Raw genomic sequence first — 19,917 nt, 5'->3', positions numbered from 1 at the left:
TGTCCTGCTTGCTATTTGTGTGTTTTGGTCTGTTGTGGTGAGTGATATCACATCCAGTTCTTTTTCTGAGAGGTTGGTAAATAGGCTCTAAATCGATATGTTTGTTAATGGAGTTGAGTGATAGACCAAGTTTCTTTGGTATCCATACACACAGAGGGACACCGGCTAAACAAAGACACACACGGGAATTCCTAGAGGCCTGACATTCAAACCGGAACTCCATTGACAAACATATCGATTTTGACTCCATTTACCAACCTCTCAGAAAAAGAACTGGATGTGATATCACTCACCACAACAGATCAAGACATACAAATAGCAAACAAGACAGAACAGCAGCGCTTCATCAGAGGCTCGTTGATGATGTTACCTAGCACTGTGACAAAACATCCGAGAACAAATATGCCAGCTCAATAAGCAAAGTTACAATCTGAGCTACAAATCTACTCAAATCAAAGATTTGACAGCTTGTTGTATTAATTTATTCAATTTATGCATGTTTTTGCAGAAAACAAAAGTTAATTGAGTTGAATTCAATTGACAGACCTTCACTATATAATGTCATAGGCTAGCTGTAGCGGTCTTTCTCCTAAAGATCTGTAAAGTTAATGTACTTATGTATCTAAGTTTGTGGTTATATTTGAGGACTAAAGAAATTTTCCAATATTAATTTGAGTAGGTGAAGCATAATAATTAAGCCAAGTAACAAAGGCCTGAAAAGATTTACCTAGTTGCCTTAACTATTATAGTTTCATAGCATGGTCAGAAAAATCAAAAGTACATTTTGTGAAAATTACCTTAATTTTTGAATAGATCTTGCTGGTCTACAATCTGCATTTAGTGAACTAAATAAATGAGGTTTGACAGATAAGTGTAACACTTAAGGAATTAATCAAACTTTTTTTATTGAAAGTTTTAATAAATTACACTCAAAGATTAACACTTTGTAACAAATTGCATGTATGGGTCTGACACCAAGCACACAGTGCATTATTTCCCTATCAAACTCTCATACAATCAAAATTCAAGTATCAAAAGTGCATCCATGTCTTAGCACATGCATACTTATTAACTGTCAAAACTGCAATTGGTAAAAATGTAAAATAATTAGCATATGAAGACTTCAAAATCCATCAAAAATGTGTTGTGCTGTGCCGTTCCTGGTCATTTTAATATTTTCATAAGAGATTCTAGTGCTCCAGGTTGTTCTCATATGAAAGGGCAAGTTCTCCATTTTAGCATACTTCCTCAGAAGTAGCAAGACAAGAAATGGAAAGAAAGTAAATTTTGCCAACTAAGTTTTTAGTATTCATAATCTTAAATATCCCATAACACTTCTCATCCTTTATTCACTGTTTGATACAGTACAGTAATCATGTCCATTATAATTAATGGAGTAGCAACAGGTTACCCATCATGGACTGCAGCCACCTGCATACTTGAAATATCATCATCATCTTCCAGCATTCTTTTCAAGGTTCCTAAACAAAACAAAATGCCATTACTAAGGTTTGGAGAGTAATGAGAAAAACAAATACAGGAAATATTCAGTTCAAACAAAATTCAAAAGAAACAGAAGTAACATTTCTGCATGTTAATCTCTCATCAGAACTTTTCTTCTCCCTCCACCACGAAATTGCTGACTTGCTCAGTTATTTCTAGCATCTGCAGTGTTGTTTAACTGCCAATGCTTTAATATAATCCTTAAACTTTACAGAGAGAAGTTAGAGACAACATTCATAGTCTACTATGGTCCCAGTTATTTTCAGTGCTTAAGTATAAAAGGTCCTTGTGCAGAAGGCTTTCTTCCTGTTGATTGATTATATCTGAAGCAGTTCTTCGTACCCACATGTAGATATTTTTCAAAGGCAATCCATTTTAACATGAAGGAGGCAATTACAGTAGTTGGTAAGCCATTGTTACATTCTGATAGGAGATCCTAAGAGCAAATCTTCCTAATCCTAATGGGGTAGCTTCCGGAAGCTTAGTTTACACTATCTGCAGGGAAGTGATACTCTTGCAGTTCCCAAATAATGATGTTCATTATTGATAACCCTGCAGCATGCATAATCACTGCGAACTAATATGGCAAAATGAAGCATTGGAATTCTCAACCGTTTTCTTCCCTAGAGTTCAGATGGGCAATCAACAGAAATGTCTCAAAGATTCACCATCTACAAGTCAAGTCAGAAGTATGGAAATCTAGAGGACCATTGCTCCAAGACCATGCAAGAAACTTGATACATCTAAGACAATCCAAACTACTGACTGACACGTCCTACAACCTTAAACATTCACCACTTCTACAACAACTTGATTGTAGTGCAACATTTACATGATACATTGCAGCAAGTCACCAAGATTTCTACAACAGCAACTCCCAACCTGCACCCTTACTATCATAAGAACAACAGACACTGGGATAGCACCATCTTCAAATTGCACACCAAACTTACATGGTATTTTCCACCCTTCCTGTATCATCACTGGGTCAAAATCCTGGAACTCCATATCTAACAGCACTGTGGGAGTAGTTCAAGAAGGCAGCTCACCAACACTTCTTCAAGGACCATTAAAGATGCGCAATAAATGCTGGCCTGGCCACCGAAGACTGCATTCTGTAAATGAAGGCTCTCTTCAAGGATGGAGCTGATTTAGTGTAGCACTTTTAAGGATAAATTACTGCATACATGTTGGCCAACATTTGGATTATCCCAAATGTTGCTGCCATAAGAGTGTCAGGCAAGCTGAACCAAAACCAACAGGTAAACTCTTCAAAACAAAACCCATTAAATTCTATTGGATGATGTTCATATGTATTGCATCTGGCCCCTCTCTCTCTTCTGCAAAAGGTGGTTTAACTTGTTCAGAGAAACTCAGGAATACCTTGTACATTGACACATGGAGATAGGCACCAAAAGCAAGAAGAATTGCTGAATCTCATAGCAGAAGCCTAGTTGAAATGTCCACAAGCTTTAATTTTGAGAAAAATCAAAATTATTAAACGAAAGTATGAGAAGAATTGATACTTGAGAATTTAAACATAAGATGTGCCAGTTTAGAAATGACAAGTCTATCTGTATTCCTGGATTTGCATTAGTATACTACTTGCCACAGCAAATATCAGAACATATAGGTCAACATATAAAAGAATGCTCAGATTGGCAAGAGGTCGTTGTAACAGCTTTTGACTATCTCCAAACCTATGAATACCATATGATTATATTTTCTAATAAAAGAGAATGTCCACTAGCCTCACAAATTAGCGTCATGTCCCCTCAGAGGAAGCAATAAATACTTAACCATGGGAAAGTTTGGGGACTAAATGGATGGGATCCTGATAGAGTGAGAAACTCCAAGAAAGACTACCCTACAAGTAAATAAATTCACTTCATTACATCATTGCCTAAATACCACACTGTCTGACTCAGTAGCTTCTTACAAGTTAGAATGGAAAATCTTAAAGAGTTAGAATATTTACTGGATTCTCTATACCATCCACTACTTACACCACTTCTCTGGGGTTTGCACTAGTATCTTCGGCAGTGAATCAGGAGAACCCCACAGAAATTCCAGATTGAGCTTAAAAACAATTAGAGCCATAAAAGGCTCTAACTAAATAATTGACTGCTGGGAGATTATTGCAGACAAAAGTCTTGCAGATACCATTGTAGAGCAACTGATGTTTGCTACGCTAAAACAACACAAATCTAGAGAACATTCAACCAAACATGTAATATTCTTGTATGTTGAGATAACCTTGTCAGATTGTGTGGTCTCCAGATGACAACAGCTACTGAGAACTAGGAAATTCCCTACCTAACACCATTGAGGGAACACCATCACCAGAAGGACTGCAGCGGTTAAAGGAGAAGGCCCATCACCTTCTCAGGGCAACAAGGGATGGGTGATAAATGAGGCCTTTCCAATGTCGCCCATATCCCGAGAACAACTAAAAAAAGGAAAAGATTGTGTTGCATTTACATTGATCATATATCTTTTACTATCCATAAAACAGAATCTGAGAACAGTTCTAAAATTAGCTCAGTGATTGCACTAGTAACAGCAACTGAGATATGAAGATGCTTCCAACAGAGAATCACAGCTATCAAGAAAGTAGTTTACAATGATAAAATCATGTGGACGATTGAGCTCAAAGGCTTGGTATGGAATACCAGGTGTAAATCTCGAGAAGGAAATTAAGCAAGACTTGATTTCCAAATCCCTTTCATAAAATAAGATACAAAAGGATTTTCACCAAGAGTCCAGAGACGAAACACGGAGTACTGCAGAAGCTGTAAATGAACAATGTTGGTGCTTCACTTCAAAACCAAGCTTAGCAATATGGGTTCCAGGATAAACTCCAAATGATTAACAACTTCAACTTGTAGGATATGCCTTACTCACAAAAGATTTCCTAGAATCAATGTATTTACTAGAAAGAGAACATTTTGGCTATTGAAAGGAAATAGTGAAAAACAAACAATAAAACAGAAACCTGTTGACCAAGTAAAGAATTCAATCTAGTAACAGGATAGCATGGGATTTGTTCAAGAATTTAGCACAAGAATATTTGAGAACTAATCATTTTACACCATGAATGAAATGTTTAAAATCATGTTTAATTTTGCTGCAATACTCTGGGAATCAAAGGGCATGTACAGAGTAACATCTGCTCCCTGAATTCAGGAACATACAGCACACTGGAGGAACATTTTAATGTCATCAAGAAAAGCTTTAATATGACACAGGAAAGAACGAACATAAACAACATGCCAACAACATATTCAGATAACTAAATCCTCTCTAATTTATCTATAAACAGCTGACATTTTTTGATTTGCCCTGTGCACATGCAAACTGAAAAGAAAACAAATAGTAAAAATTGTTCAGGACATTGTTGTCCTGGGTACATGCCCTTCTCTTTCCCAAAATATTGGTTGTTTTTATTTACGTTGGGTATATACTTAATTTACTTGAGTTTCAGAATATAACATCACTTCTCCAACTACATGTCAATATCTGTATTCCTAGCAGCTTATTTTCAGGCTGTAACATTCTTAAATCAATAACTACAACATTTCTAATGCTCCAAGATGTACTAAGATGTGGTTTTCGGCATATTTCAGAATGATATATTAGTCAAACATAACATCCATCAGGAGTATTACGTAACACAAGAAAATGTAAGAAAACAATCATTTTCAACAATTACTAACCTTGTGCAGAAACTGATCTGCCCAGTTGAAGTGGTGACATCATCTTTATTGTCAATTTTGCTAAATAAATGGCTTCATACTCCTATTTATAGAACAGTTTTTACGTTAGCTTTTATTAAAAAATATTTTGTTGATTTGACTAAAGCAATCATCTAATACAGCTTAACACATTTTTCTGCAATTTTTGGAACATGCAAGTGCATGTGCACAAATCAGCCAATAAGACGTAAAGGAGACAGACTGCATATCATTGGATGTATTGCACCATTCTGCTATAAGCTTTACAAAATTGGTATCATGCTCTTACCTCCCATGAGTTTTGTGAAGTTGCTACATTTGCTCATTATCTAAACTTCCCACAGAAAAGTTCTCTCTCACAATTAACAGTGCAAGTACCTATTTAACAAAGTTACAATTGTCACTAGTTGGCAATCAATCAGTCCCTCCCAAAAGGTGAACATTAAATGGATGGTGCATCATTCCTTATGGATTATTGTTGGGAGAATTTGTAAATGTCAAATTCTACTGTTAATTTTATTCCCCATTTTTCTGTCGCTGTTCTCTTTTGATTCAATTTTACTTTATCCTGCTCTATTTCTTTAACCTGAACCTTATTTAACACTGAAGTCACTCAATCTGACTTACCTGCCTCCTCAGTCCTACCCCTGCTAATTTCTCCAGCTACTTGCTGAGCTTCAGCCTCATCAGTAATTAAATCACCAAATCAGTAATTAATTGTTGAAATTTATTTACCAGGACTTTGGCAAGTCCCCAGCTGGCTTACCATGCTTTGTGTTTCTATTTTGTTAAGGAAATATATAACTGCCTTTGAGGCAGCACAGTTAAGGATGACTACATTGGTTTCCTCGTGAGGTTGACTTACAACCAAAGGCTGCATAAATTGGGCCTATACTGAAGCTTAGAAGAACGAAAGGTCATCGAAATAATAAAGATTCTACAGGTTTTTGACGGGGTTGACACAGAAGTTGTTTCCCTGGCTGGGGAATTTAGACCCCCAGGACAGAATCATAGAAATAAGGACTAGTTCATTTAAAACTGAGATGAGGAGCAATTTCTTCAAAGGATTGTTCATTTTTGAAATTATCTATTCCATATACTTATGGATGCTCCATTACTAAAGATATTTCAGGTTGAAATAAACAGACCATTGGCCCTTAGACAGGGAGTGAAGGGATATGGGCAATGGGTGGAAAAATAAAGTGGAGGTAGAAGACTGAGTGCCAGAGAAGGCTTATGAGGCCATCTGGTCTCCCCTTGCCTCTACATCTTATGTCTGCTATCTTCCAGGTGAGAAACGTGGATAGTTTAAAAGGAAATAAAGCCTAAACTGTATAAAATAATAAGACATTCATTTTAAAACATACACACCAATCTTGTGCCAATTCTTCAAATGTTATATTATCAATATAAATTAATATTTTATGGTGATTAATAAAAAGACAAGCCAGTTACCTGCAGCTGATGGACAAATCCAGCATTTGGATTAATACAAAATCTTCTTTCCTGAACATATGTAAAGGCATCCCTAAAAACAAAGTAGTAAAGGTGCATACTATGAACATTTTTCCAAACTGTTATTTTATCCACTCAAAACCCAACCATTTATTTCCCCTTTCTCCTAGCTCATTTCCAAACCATTTCTCAAATAAAAGATTAAGCAAGTAAACTGATTCTTGGCATTGGTGATTTCCTAATTGATCATTAGGAGATGGATAAGTGATTTACAACTTTACTGTTCACTGTCAAGAAATATGTTGCCTTATCTTCACAACTGCCACTGATCACAGTTCAGTATGGGAATACCAATCTTTTTCCTAGAACCTATGAAAAAGTTGTTTTTAATGAAATTAGCAGATTTCAGAAGGAATGATCCAGTCAACAGAAATGGGAATATTATATGTGGATTGTCAGAAAGTGTTCAAAATAGGTTGGCCACAACAGGTTTATCAGAAAAACTCATATCTGGTATGAAGAAAAGTGTAACAGCATTGCTTGAAAGCTACCATTAGATTAATTGCATGGACATTTCTAAAAAGAGTACAGGATTAGAAGGTCCTGAATGTACAGTTTTTGTGCATAAATCAATGAAGTGACAGGCCAAGTTGAGCAAACAAAAGCATACAGAAGGCTAGGACTCGTGATAGTGGTAGTGTATCTATCTGTGAGCCAGGAGAACTCGTTTCAAGTCGCACCTGCCTCAGAGGTGTGTCATAACATCCCTGAACCGGCTGATTAAAAAAAACCTACGGCAGGCTAAGCTTTATAAAAAGGGACAGTGTAGAAATGCAAGCAGCTTTGTATAGACATTGATTTGGCCTCAACTAGAGTGCTGTGCGCAGTTCTAGGCAACACGTTTTAGGATGATGTAGGTGTCACTGGCTTGGCCAACTTTCATTATCTAGTTATCTTGAGAATGTGGTGGCAACTTCCCGTCTTGAACTGATGTAATCCATGGATGTAGGTTCACCCACAATACCATTAAGAATTTCAGGGTTCTGACCCTGCATGCAGGAATGGTGAATAATTCCAAGCCAGGATGGTACGTGGCTTGGAGGGAAACGTGCATATGGTGGTGCTCCCATATGTGTCTGCTGCTCTTCTAAACGGTAGGGGTCACAAGTTTGGAAAGTGTTGTTGAAAAAGCCTTGATAAATTGCTACTGTCAATCTTGGAAATGGTACATAGTGCAAATTGTGAGGAGTGGGGGTAACAGAGATACATATGCTGAAGATGGTGGATGGGTGTCAACCAAGTGGGCTGTTTTGGTTTGAATGATGTCAAATTCCTTCAGTGTTAGTGAAGCTGCATCCATTCAGGAAAGGGGGGAGTATTCAATCACACTCCACTTGTGCCATGTACATTAATGGCAACACATTGGGCAATCAGATTAGATGAATAATTGCCTCCAAATTCCTAGACTCTAACCTGTTCTTGTAGCTAGTTTGTTTTCACGGCTGGTCCAACTTCTGGTCAGAATACTGATAGTTGGAATTCAGCAATGTCAATGCATTTGAATATCAAGGATAGATGATTTGATTCTCTGTTGCAGGTCATTACCTGGCAATTATGGTATCTGCCAATATTGGCCAGGAGTACTGCCTATGGACATGAACTGCTTCTGTATCTGAGATCATAAGACAAAAGGAGGAGAAATAGGCCATTCCGCCCACCACGTCTGCTCAGCCATTCAAGACGATCATGGTCCAACTCCATTTTTCTGCTTTTGCCCCATAACACTTGATTATCATACTAATTAAAAATATGTCTATTGAATATGCTTATTGACCCAGCTTCTGTAATCCTCTGCAGTAAAAAATTCCACAGATTCACTACTCCCAAAGATATTCTTCTTCATATTTTCCTTAAATGGACAACCCTTTATGTTGAAATAATGTCCTCTGGTGCTAGGCTCCCCCACAAAGTGAACAACCTTTTCACATCTACCCTATCAAGTCCGTAAGAATCTAGTCTGTTTCAATAACATTGCCTCTCATCGTTGTGAATTCCAACGAGTATAGGCCCAACCCACTCAACAAAAGAGATACCCTCAATTCCTTGGCTCAACCAAGTGACCCTGCTCTGGACTGCCTCCAACATTAGTATATATTTCTTTGGATAAAGGGGTCAAAAATCAATTCATAGTACTCTAGCTGTGATCTAACTAGTCCCTTATATATCTTCAGCAAGACGTCACTAGTTGTCGAATCCATTCTTTTTGGAATAAAGACCAACATTCCATTTAGCTTCCCTAATAGCAACTGAATTTATATGCGAACCTAATGGTTGAGGCATGAGGACTCCAAATCCCTCTGTGCAGCATCTTCCTCAACTTAAATAATATGGAGTTCCTCTATTCTTCCTCGCATTTCCCCAGATTATATTTCATCTGCCATGTAATTGCCTACCTGCTTAACCTGTCTATAGACACTGTGTCCTCACTACCTGCGTTCCCATTTATTTTTGCGTTATCTGCAAACCTGGCTATAGTACATATGCTTCCCTCATTCAACTCATTATAATATACTGTAAATAATTGTGGCCCCAGCACTGATCCTTGTTAGACTCCACTAGTCACAGATCACCGTCCTGAAAATACCCATTTTTTTCCAACTTGTCTTCTATTAACCAATCTTTGATCTATCTTATTATGTAGCTTAACATATGGTACCTTATCAAATGCCTTCTGAAAATCCAAATATATTACTTCAACTGCTTCCCCTTTATCTATCATTCTTGTTACCTTCCCAAAGAATTATACAAAATTTGTCGGGCATGATTTCCCCTCTGCTTGATCATATTACGTATTTCTAAATGCTCTATTCTTACATCCTTTATGATACGTTCTTAAAATGTTACATTTTTAAATTTAACATATTAGGCTTACTGGTAATAGTTACATATTATACCTTTTCTTTTGTTTTAAAATAAATTTAAAACATTGGCAGTTTTTCAATCCTCTGGGACATTTCCAGAATCATGAGATTCTTGGAACATTATTACCAGTGAATCCACTATTTCTGTACCTATTTCTTTTAAGTTCCCTAGACCCTAGGATAGTATCAGTTTTTAGCCATATTAGTTTCCCCAGCATCTTTTTTCTTATGATTGTTATTGTCTTTATAGCCTCTCCTTCTTTTGCTCCTTGATTGCTTAGTATTTTTAGAATGCAATTGGCATCTTCTGCTATTAAAACTGATGTAAAGTATTTATTCAACTTCACTCCCATTTCCTAGTTCCCCATTATTATTACCCTTGCCTCATTCTGTTGCAAACGCACTAAACGTTGTGCAATTATCAGTAAACATCCCAACTTCTGACTTTATGATTAGATTATGGAATAGCAGAAAGTGATTGTACCTAGGATGCTACCTGATTATCTTGTGTCATGATGTCCCAGAACTGAATTAAATGATCTCCAATAACCACAACTACCTGTGCGAGATAAGATTCCAACAAGCAGAATTTTTCCTTTGATTCTCAGAGTCCAAGTTTGCTAGGGCTCCTTGACAACATTCAAATACTGCCTTAATGTCATATTTACCTCTGGAGTTCAGCTTTTTTGAACATATTTGGGCCAAAGCAGTAAAAAAAGGTCAGTAGCTAATTAGTCCTTGCTAAAGCCAAACTAATGACAGTGAGCAGGTTATTCTGAGAAAATATCTCTCATGGCACTGCGGACAGTCCCTTCCTTCACTCTGATGAAGGACTTTTGACTGATGATCTGGTAGTTGTTCTGCCTTTTGTATACAGGGCAGACCTGGGCATTTTTCACATTGCCAGATAGATTCTAGTGTTGCAGCTGTGCTGGAACAGCTTAGTTATGGATGCAGCTTATTCTGGAGTACAGGTCTTCAATTCTTTTGTCAGTATGCCGTCAAGCTCCGTAGCCTCGAATGGATTAAGGAGACAGGGTAAAACTGTTCCCATTAGTGGAAGGTTTGAGAACAAGAGGTCATGAATTTATGGTAACTGGCAAAAATAGCAATGGTGACATGAAGAAAAAAAACATGCAGTTCAGAGTTGGGATCTGGAGAGACTACCCAAATGCCTCATGGAAACAAGTTCAATCCAGGCCTTCAAGAAGGTATTGGATTAAAAGTGTAAACTTAAGAAATGAAAGTATGGAGAATTGCTCCTTGGAATGCACAGACATGATTAACTGAGTGGCCTCATTCTGCGCTATTACCTTTCTCCAAAAAGTTACAATGATTCAAATGAAATTCTATTCGAAAGATCAGTGATGGGGATCTATGTGCATATGATTTAGTCTCATTTAAATGGAACAAAATGTCAAAGTTTGGCGATAACATAAAAGTAAGTTGGCAAGTTAGCAGCCAGCAAGGGCAAGCAATGAAGAGACTACTCAGTCTAACAACTAGGACAAAGACAAGAACTTCTACAATTTGATAATACATTCTATAACTTCAAATGTAACAAACCAGAAAGGTTCTGCTCATACCCAAACTCTCTTTCCAATTCACTTACGGGATGTAGGTATCATTGGCTGGGCCAGCATCTATTTGCCTATCCCAACTTGCCCTTGAGAAGGTGGCGGTGAACTGCCTTCTTGAATCACTGCAATCTGGTTCATTGCACTCACAAATACATCATTAGAATGAGTAAAGCGATCGGACTAATCTTAATTCATTCAATCTGAAAGATCCTAAAATCATCTATTGCAGTAACAAGTAGTTCTTAAGATGACTGAAAAGAGTTATCATTTCCATCATTCCCCCAAATTTTAAAGCATGTTATGATTCACATAGACATGAATAACTTTAAAAACTGAATCCCTAATAATTAATTTAGATTTGCACAAGATTGCAAGTTAAGACTTTTACTGAAAGAAAAAGGCAACTTAAGCTCCAAACTACATGAAAAAATTGGATGATTGGATCTGGGATGAGGTGGGGTGGAGGGGAGAAAAGGAAACTTCAACTCATCCCAGACCCTCCAACTCGGCAACGCCCTCTTGAACGGTCCTATCTGCCCATCTTCCTTCCCAGCTATCCGCTCCACCCTCCCCTCTGACATATCACCATCACCCCCCACCCTATATCAACCTATCACCTTCCCAACTACCTCACCCCTCTTCCCCACTCTTCTCCCCCATTCCTGATAAGGGCTTATGCCTGAAACATCGAATCTCCTGCTCCTCAGATGCTGCCTGATCTGCTGTGCTTTTCCAGCGCCACACTTTTTGATTCCTCCCTCCAGCCAAAACCAAGTGAATCTTTCTGTTTTGGTTAAATTCATATGAACTATTTTCTTCAACTGGAGTGCAAAACCTGCAGTTTTCATCTCTCTCTCTCTCCCATTTCTTGTAATTTATCTGAGAGATTCAGAGACGTTTTTAATAGAACATTGCAATCTTAGTGGTTTTCTATGCAATTTTTCCCTCAAAAAGTTAACCACTATGGCCATGTGAATCATTTATACTTCTATCCAGGTAGAGATGTTGACTAGCTCTCCTTTACACTCTGAACTAAGAATGTACCTTGCAAATAAACAGACGGTTTATAAGTTTACAAATTGACTATCCCACAATCATGTTCACACCTTGTACCTTGCACCTTGTACCAAGTAAACGTGGGCTACCCTTTAACACTCACACTCCACTTGTTGTCAGGAGAATGCAAAACTGATTTCAGGAGGGTTAAACTAGTGAGGCAGGAGCTGGGGATCAGAGTAATAATAGGCAGGGCCAGGTTAATGAGCATGACGGGACTGGCAGTCTGATGTGTGTTTATTTTAATGCAATGAGCATAACAGGTAACAGATGAGTTTAGAGCCTGGATTTACACTGTTGCAGACATTACAGAAACTTGAGAGAGAGAGAAGAGCAGAACTGTGAACTCAATGTCCTAGTGTTTAGATGTTTCAAGCGAATACAGAGATGAAATGGGAGGGGGGAATTGCATTACTGATTAAGGAGAATATCACAGTTGCACTAAGAGGACATCTTGGAGGACTCATCAGCAAGTATGTGTAGAACTCAGGAATGAGAAAGATGCAATCACTATAGCAGGGTTATACTATAGGCCTCCCAATAGCTAGCAGGCCATAGAGGAACAGATACGTAGGCAGATCATGGAAAAATGTGAAAACAACAGGGTTGTTGCAATGGGTGATTTTAACCTCCCTTAGCTTGTCTCTCAGTTTCAGGGGCCTTAGATGGAGCAGAGATGATTAAGACTGGCTCTCGAGTGAAAGTGCTAAATTGGGGGGAAACTATTAGACAAGAACTGCAGAAATTAGACTGAGGGCAGCTATTTCAGGGGAAATGGAAATCTGACAACGTGTGAGTCTTTAAAGGCCAGTTGATCAGAGTTCAGGACCAGCATGTGCCTGTGAGGTTGAAAGATAAAGATGGCAAAGCTTGGGAACTTTGGATGACAAAAAATAATGAAACTTCAGTCAAAAAGAAAAAGGAAGCAGACGTAAAGGTTTAGGAAACTAAAATCAGGTAATGCCCTTGACTGATATAAGGAAGCAGTGAAGAAATCAAGCAACAAATTAGAAGGGCTAAAAGTGGCCATGAAATGTCCTTAAATGGAAATCTCAGGTGTACAAGGAGCAAAAGGATAGCACAAAAGGAGGCAATTTATGCGTGGACCAGAGGAAGTTGGTGAAGTTCTTAATGAATACTTCAGCCAGACTGAATTAACCAAGGAGAAAGAGGACATAAGTGAGAAAGATTAGAAAGATAGAAACAGAGAAAGACAGAATATGTTTATATTCTAGGGATATCGATTTTAATGTGATGGTGGCGTTGGGTGTCTTGAAAAACATTAAGTCCCCTGGACCTAAAGGGCTCTATCCCAGGATACTGAGGGGGGAAAGGCAGAGATTGCTGGAATCTTGACAGAGAATTTTGCATTCTCTTTAGCCACAGATGCCATTGTTACTTTAAAAAAAAGGGCAATAGGAGTACTCCAGAAAATTATAGGCAGATTAGCCTTACATCAATGGTAGGGAAATTAGTGGAGAAGATACTTATGGGCAAGATTTACTTGCACTTGGAGAAGAATGAATTCACTTGGAATAGTCAGCATGGCTTTATGTAGAGGAGGTCTTGTCTCAAAAATTTGAATTTTCTGAGGAAGCAATGAGGATATGAAGGGTAGGGCAGTGGACATGGACTTTACAAAAGCATTCGACAAGGTCCCGCATGGGAGGCTAGTCTAGAAGATAAAGTCACATGGGACCCACAGTCAGTTGTTAAGTTGGATTCAAAATTAGCTTGGTCATGGAAGACAGAGGGTTGTTACGGAGGGGTGTTTTTCTGGGGGTCTGTCACCAGTCGTGCTCCCTAAGTACTAGTCGGCACAACATCGTGGACTGAAGGGCCTGTTCTGTATTGTACTGTTCTATGTTCTAAGTATTAGTGCTGGGGCCTCTGCAGTTTGAAAAATATATATACTTAGATAAAAACGTACAAGGTCTGACTAGTAGGTTTGTAGACAATACAAAAATTGATGAGCGTGAAGAAGGTTGTCAAAGGGTATAGCAGGATAGAGATCAGTTGAAACGTTGGTGAAGAAATGGTAGATGGAGTTTAATCTAGACAACTGTGTGGTGATACATTTTGGGAGGTCAATATGCATTATACAGTTAATGGCAGTACCTTAGTAGCAGCGATAAACAGAAGGATTGTGGGGTCCAAGCCCATAGCTCCCTGAAAAAGGATAAGACAGTAAAGAAGGCATATGGCATGTTTACCTTTATTGGTTGGTGTATTTAGTATAAAAGTCGATAAGTCAATGCTGCAACTGTTTAAAACATTAGATGGGCCACATTTAGAGTATTTCTGGTCATCACTCTATAGGAAGGCTGTGGATGCTTTGGAGAGGGCACAAAAGAGGTTGACCAGAATGTTGCCTGGATTGGATTGTATAAGTAATAAAGGGAGGTTGGACAAACTGGGATTATTTTCAGTAGAGTGTTGGAGGCTGAGGGGTAAACCTGAAAGAAATGTATAAAATGAGAAGCATGATAGGGTGGATGGTCTGAATTATTTTTCCCATGGTGGTAATGTCAAACACTAGGTAACACACGTTAAAGGTGAAAAGGGGTTAAAGGAGTTGAGAGAGGCAAGTCTTCTTTTTACACAGAGGGCGTGATGCACTGGAACACACTGCCAGGAGAGGCGGTAGAAGCAGATACAAGCACAATGTTTAAAAGGCATTTAAACAAACATGAATAGGTAGGGAATAGAGGGATATGATTAGTTTAGAATGGGATCATGGTCAGCCTAGACAGAGGGTCAAAGGGACTGTTCCTGAAATGATCTGGTCTATGTTTTATGATCACATACCCTTTTTGTTCCTCCATTTTATTCCAAATTAAAGAAACTGTAATGAAATCCAAAGTTATAAACTGTACATTTGTAACAATGTATTGACCATTGTTCATAAAACTTGTTAACATCATTGCTAAATAGTTTGAAGCAAATTCCTGAAATGCCCTTAATACCACCATGGGTGCACACCAGATGAACTGGAATGGTTCAAGGAGGTAGCTCAACACCACACTCAAAAGGCCAGTTGAGGATGGGCAAAAATTATTGTCCTTGCCAGTAATTTGGCTTTCAATGTCATTTACATTATTAAAAGAAGGTAACTTCAGCTTTGATTTGAGCTAAAATAGTAACAGATATAGTATGGTCATCAACACCTTAAACTTAATATTTCTTTTCACTGCTTACCTATACTTAACACCAAATGTTTCCATAATATATGCTATCACCAAGGCTGCACTGGAGGAAAGGAGAAAAAAAGTAAAGTCACTAATTTTCCTCTGGGGTGGGGGGGCCTGATAATTAGATTTTAATGCCAAAGTGAATCACGTTCTTACCTTCGAGAAATACCTGCATTTCCATGTAAAAGAACCTTCCCTGAGAAAGCAAAGTGGCCAGGATACATCACCATAGCTTTGTTTGTGCAAAACATTATGAAAACTAATCAAAAATCAGATCTTTACCTCCATTTTCCAAGCATCCATCAATGAATTCTTTTGTCTGAAGAAATAACAAAAATAAAAGTATATATTTCTCACATAATCTTAGTATTACAATTACTTTTCAAAGGGAACTAGCATTTAATGGAAGTCTTTGGTGATTTGAACATGCTTATACTAGGTTCTAGACAGGTCTGATTAGCATAATGCTAAAAAAAATGTAACAAACAATGCGACAGTGAAGGGCTTATGCCTGAAACATAGACTCTCCTGCTCCTCAGATGCTGCCTGACCTGCTGTGCTATTCCAAGGCCACACTTTTTGAATGTGACAGTGAACCAAGCAAACCAAAAGATTTCTTTCTTACACCCATTCCTTACTTACACACAAATTAGAAGAGAAAGTTTGCAACAAAAAGTGTTGTAAATACACCAAAGCTCTTCCACTGGAATGCAATATTATATTCAAACGTCTCAAATAGTAAATACAAAGGGATTGGCTCTAATCCTTAGTGAATTTCAGATTGGTAGAGAGCAGGGAAAGTGCAAATCGGTCTTAAAAGCCTAAACAACAGTTTGGCTGGTGGATGGGAATGAAAGGCAGGCCATTCAGCACACAGCCAGGCATGCTGACAACCACCTAAATGGTAGAATGAGAGTCTTGTTACTTTTGAGGCCAATCTAACCTCCCAATAAACTGTGCCTACATTGTGGTGAAGCTGTAGCAGCTTCCCCGCTAAGAAAAGGATTAAAATGTAATTGGGAATACTACATAACTGGGGCCCATTATTCCAGTAGCTACCTCAAGTCTCCCATCTGCTGAACTGGGTGGTACAGCTGAATCTTCACTTTTGGAAGACCTGGTTATTTCAAAATTTAAGATAATTCATTCTCTCAATTTTGTAATTTCAGTTTTAATGGGCTGATTCACAAAAACTATTTACAACAGCACATTTTTGGCATCTTTTTACATATCTGACTTCTGGTCTAACCAGATTCATCCCTTGCAGAACTACAAAGCACATGCAACTGAAAATATATTTCACAATTAAATAGGAAAACATTTCAGCTAAGATCTTTTTTGGAGTTATGCTCCAAAATTACTTAACATTGTTGCATATTTATTATGCAAGTGAATTGTACAAATGTACGAGAGGTGTCTGGTGATATTAAACACACTATAACATCTTATTAAACCACATGCATACAGGACTTTGATATACTGTTTTTGCTTCAGAGCATTTCTATGAAATAATCAGGAATTAGAAATACCATTGGATAAAACTGTAGACATCAACTCACATTCTGCCTTTCCACTATAGAGTCATAGAGATATACAGCATAGAAACGGACCCTTTGGTCCAACCCGTCCACACCGATAGTTATCCCAACCTAATCTCGTCCCACCTGCCAGCACCCGGCCCAAATCCCTCCAAACCCTTCCTATTCATATACCCATCCAAATGCCTCTTAAATGTTGCAATTGTACCAGCCTCCACCACTTCCTCTGGCAGCTCATTCCCATACACGTACTTGTGTGTATGTACAAACAAATAAAAATATCTGTTGAGAAATATCAGGAACACCCAAGATGAAATCTTCATGTATTTTATTTAAAAGAAACCTGTATAGCAAAGGCTGCTTTAGACAATTAATGAATGAACCTGGAAATACATTTATACTGCCAAAACAAAAGGCATCAGTCCAATGCTAATTGCTCAGATATTGGATGGAATACACTCAATCTTTTGATGTTTAATAAAAAGATATTTTGTACGCAAAATAAGAACAAGTCAAACCTTTCAACATACACTTCAGATAATTATTTTTTTAAAAACTATCAATATCATAGGCACAAAGTTAAGGAGTAAGAATAAAGTCTGTAAATGTGACAAGTAGTTAATATTCATGCATTTTAGCGAGTTTTGAGAAGATTTGCAGCTCAGTTTGAGGTTCTGGATGTAAGTTTGCTTGGTAAGCTGGAAGGTTCACTTTCAGATGTTTTGTCACAATACTAGGTAACATCATCAGTAATTCTCTGGTGATGCGCTGGTGATATTTCCCACTTTCCATGTGTGTTTAAGTTTCCTTGGGTTGGTGATGCCACAAAAAGGCATGACCCACTAACACTAGTATCCTTACATCCAGATGAGGAAGGACACCACTTTAACTGGGACAACACATCCATCCTTGGACTAGCCAAAGCGAGACCGCATAAGAATTCTTGGAAGTACGGCATGCCAACCTGGATCAAAAAAACACATTGACTTGGACCCCATTTACCACCCTCTGAGAAAAAGCACAGGAAATAACACCACCAACACCAGAAATGACATCACCAACCCAAGGAAACTTAAACACAAATAGAAAGCAGGACGTAACACCAGCTCTTCACCAAAGGCTCATTGACGATGGTACATGAAATGTCTGAAAATGAAGCTTCCAGCTCAGCAAGCAAACTTACATCCATTCACGCATTTGTCTGAATTTTCTCAATTAGTGATAATGCTAAACCATTTCATTTGAAATGATTAATATGACTGACAAACAACAATTCAGTTGAATGTACTGGGTATTATTATATTAATATCCTTCTGTATAACGTGGCCACACATAGTAATGAGCAGGGTGTAAAAAGTACATCAAAATGTGAAAGACTTAAATTACCCATAAGCATCGCTTTATCAACCAACTTAGGTATTCAACTTCATTGCAAAATATATCCCTTACAAATTGATGATACTGTAAAATTTTGAGTACACTGTAACTTTAATTGCAAGACCTATATCAAACACAATTATAGATGGAGTTTTGAGTACATCTAAAATTTACCAGTTCTAATTAGTTACAAGACCTATTCCAAGTAGAAATATGTTCAAGTTTTAATTCTATCATAGTAAGTATTAAAAGAAGCTACAGAGATAGTGGAGGTACTGGTAGTAATCTTCCAAAGATCCTTACATTCTGAAAAAGTCCAGAAATTGGAGAGTTGCCAATGTAACACTTTTATTTATAAAGGGAAGGAGATCAAAAAAAGTGTTGAAAGGAACACATTAGCATGGATAGAGGTGTGACTGCCTGGCAGAAGACAACTGGAATAAGGGGGGCATTTTCAGGATGATAACCTGTAACTAGCAGTGTGCCACAGGGACCAGTGCTGGAGCCACAATTATTACAATACTGGATGAGGAAAGTGAAATGAACTATGGCCAAGTTTACAAGATTACACAAAATAGGTGGAAAGGCAAGTGGTGAAGATAAGAGTCTGTGGAGGAATATAGACAGGTTAAACGATTGGGCAAAAATATGGTAGATGGAACAGAGGGAAAATGTGAGATTATGCACTTTGGCAGGAAGGGGAGAGGAGTGAAATATGATTTCAATAGATAAAGACTGCAGAAAACTATAGCACAGAGGGATTAGCATCCTTGTGCAAAAACGCAAAAAGCTAGTATCCAAGTTCAGTGGGCAATAGGAATGGCAAAGGAAAGTTTGGGCTTTATTTCAAAGGGAATGGAATATAAGAGTAGGGAGGTTTTGCTAAAACTATAAAAGACACTAGTAAGACCAAAGCTAGAATACCGTGAACAGTTTTATTTACCCTAATCTAAGGAAAGATATATTGGCATTGGAGGTAGTCTAGAGAAGGTTCACTAGATTGAACCTGGATATGGTACTCGAAGTTTAGAAGAATGAGAGGCAGACTTATTGAAACATAGAAGAGACAGGGTTGATGCAAAAAGGTTGCTTTCCCATGTGGGAGAGTTGAGGATCAGAGGGCCATAAGAGTAGCACATTTGAAATACAGATGAGGAGGAATTTCTTCGAGGGTGGTGAAGCTGTGGAATTCTTTACAGAAGAGGTCTCTCAAGGCTGTGTAATTAAGAATATTCAAGGCTGAGATAGACAGATTATCAATCAGTATGGGAATCAAGGGTTCTACAAGAAAGGCAGGAAAATGGAACTGAGTATGATCAGATCAACCATGATTACATTGAATGGCAGAGTAGACTCAATTGGATAAATGAGCATTCACCTATTGCACTCTTAGCATGGAGTTCACCAGTTTCATCACTTCCCCTCCCCACTCCACCTTACCCCAGTTCCAACCTTCCAGCTCAGCACCATCCTAGTGACCTGTCCTACCTGCCAACCTTCCTTCCCACCTATCCGGGTGCCAGAAATGTTGATATTCCTGCTTCTCGGATGCTGCCTTACCT

At 38.1% G+C, this 19,917-nt stretch overlaps 1 protein-coding gene across 5 annotated transcripts in view; it reads right to left on the bottom strand.

The window, feature by feature from the left end:
- Positions 1-888: 888 nt before the first annotated feature.
- Positions 889-19,917, bottom strand: part of styx (serine/threonine/tyrosine interacting protein) — a 39,562-nt gene continuing 20,533 nt past the window's right edge. For 2 of the 5 annotated variants that reach the window (XM_072568726.1, XM_072568722.1), the window contains 8 exons: positions 15,723-15,759; positions 15,597-15,636; positions 15,448-15,498; positions 14,368-14,418; positions 6,693-6,765; positions 5,220-5,301; positions 3,820-3,952; positions 889-1,481 (listed from right to left, as the gene is read on the bottom strand). In XM_072568726.1, the coding sequence (XP_072424827.1) occupies positions 3,864-3,952; positions 5,220-5,301; positions 6,693-6,765; positions 14,368-14,418; positions 15,448-15,498; positions 15,597-15,636; positions 15,723-15,759 (423 nt within the window). In that variant the 3' untranslated portion in view covers positions 889-1,481; positions 3,820-3,863. The remainder of the gene's footprint in view (positions 1,482-3,819; positions 3,953-5,219; positions 5,302-6,692; positions 6,766-14,367; positions 14,419-15,447; positions 15,499-15,596; positions 15,637-15,722; positions 15,760-19,917) is intronic. The other 3 variants (XM_072568723.1, XM_072568724.1, XM_072568725.1) reach the window with 3 other exon arrangements.

Source organism: Chiloscyllium punctatum, chromosome 4 (assembly GCF_047496795.1).
Source record: "Chiloscyllium punctatum isolate Juve2018m chromosome 4, sChiPun1.3, whole genome shotgun sequence".
NCBI lineage: Eukaryota > Metazoa > Chordata > Chondrichthyes > Orectolobiformes > Hemiscylliidae > Chiloscyllium > Chiloscyllium punctatum.
The sequence above is the reverse complement of the archived record's forward strand: the minus strand, read 5'-3'. Positions and strand labels throughout refer to the sequence as shown.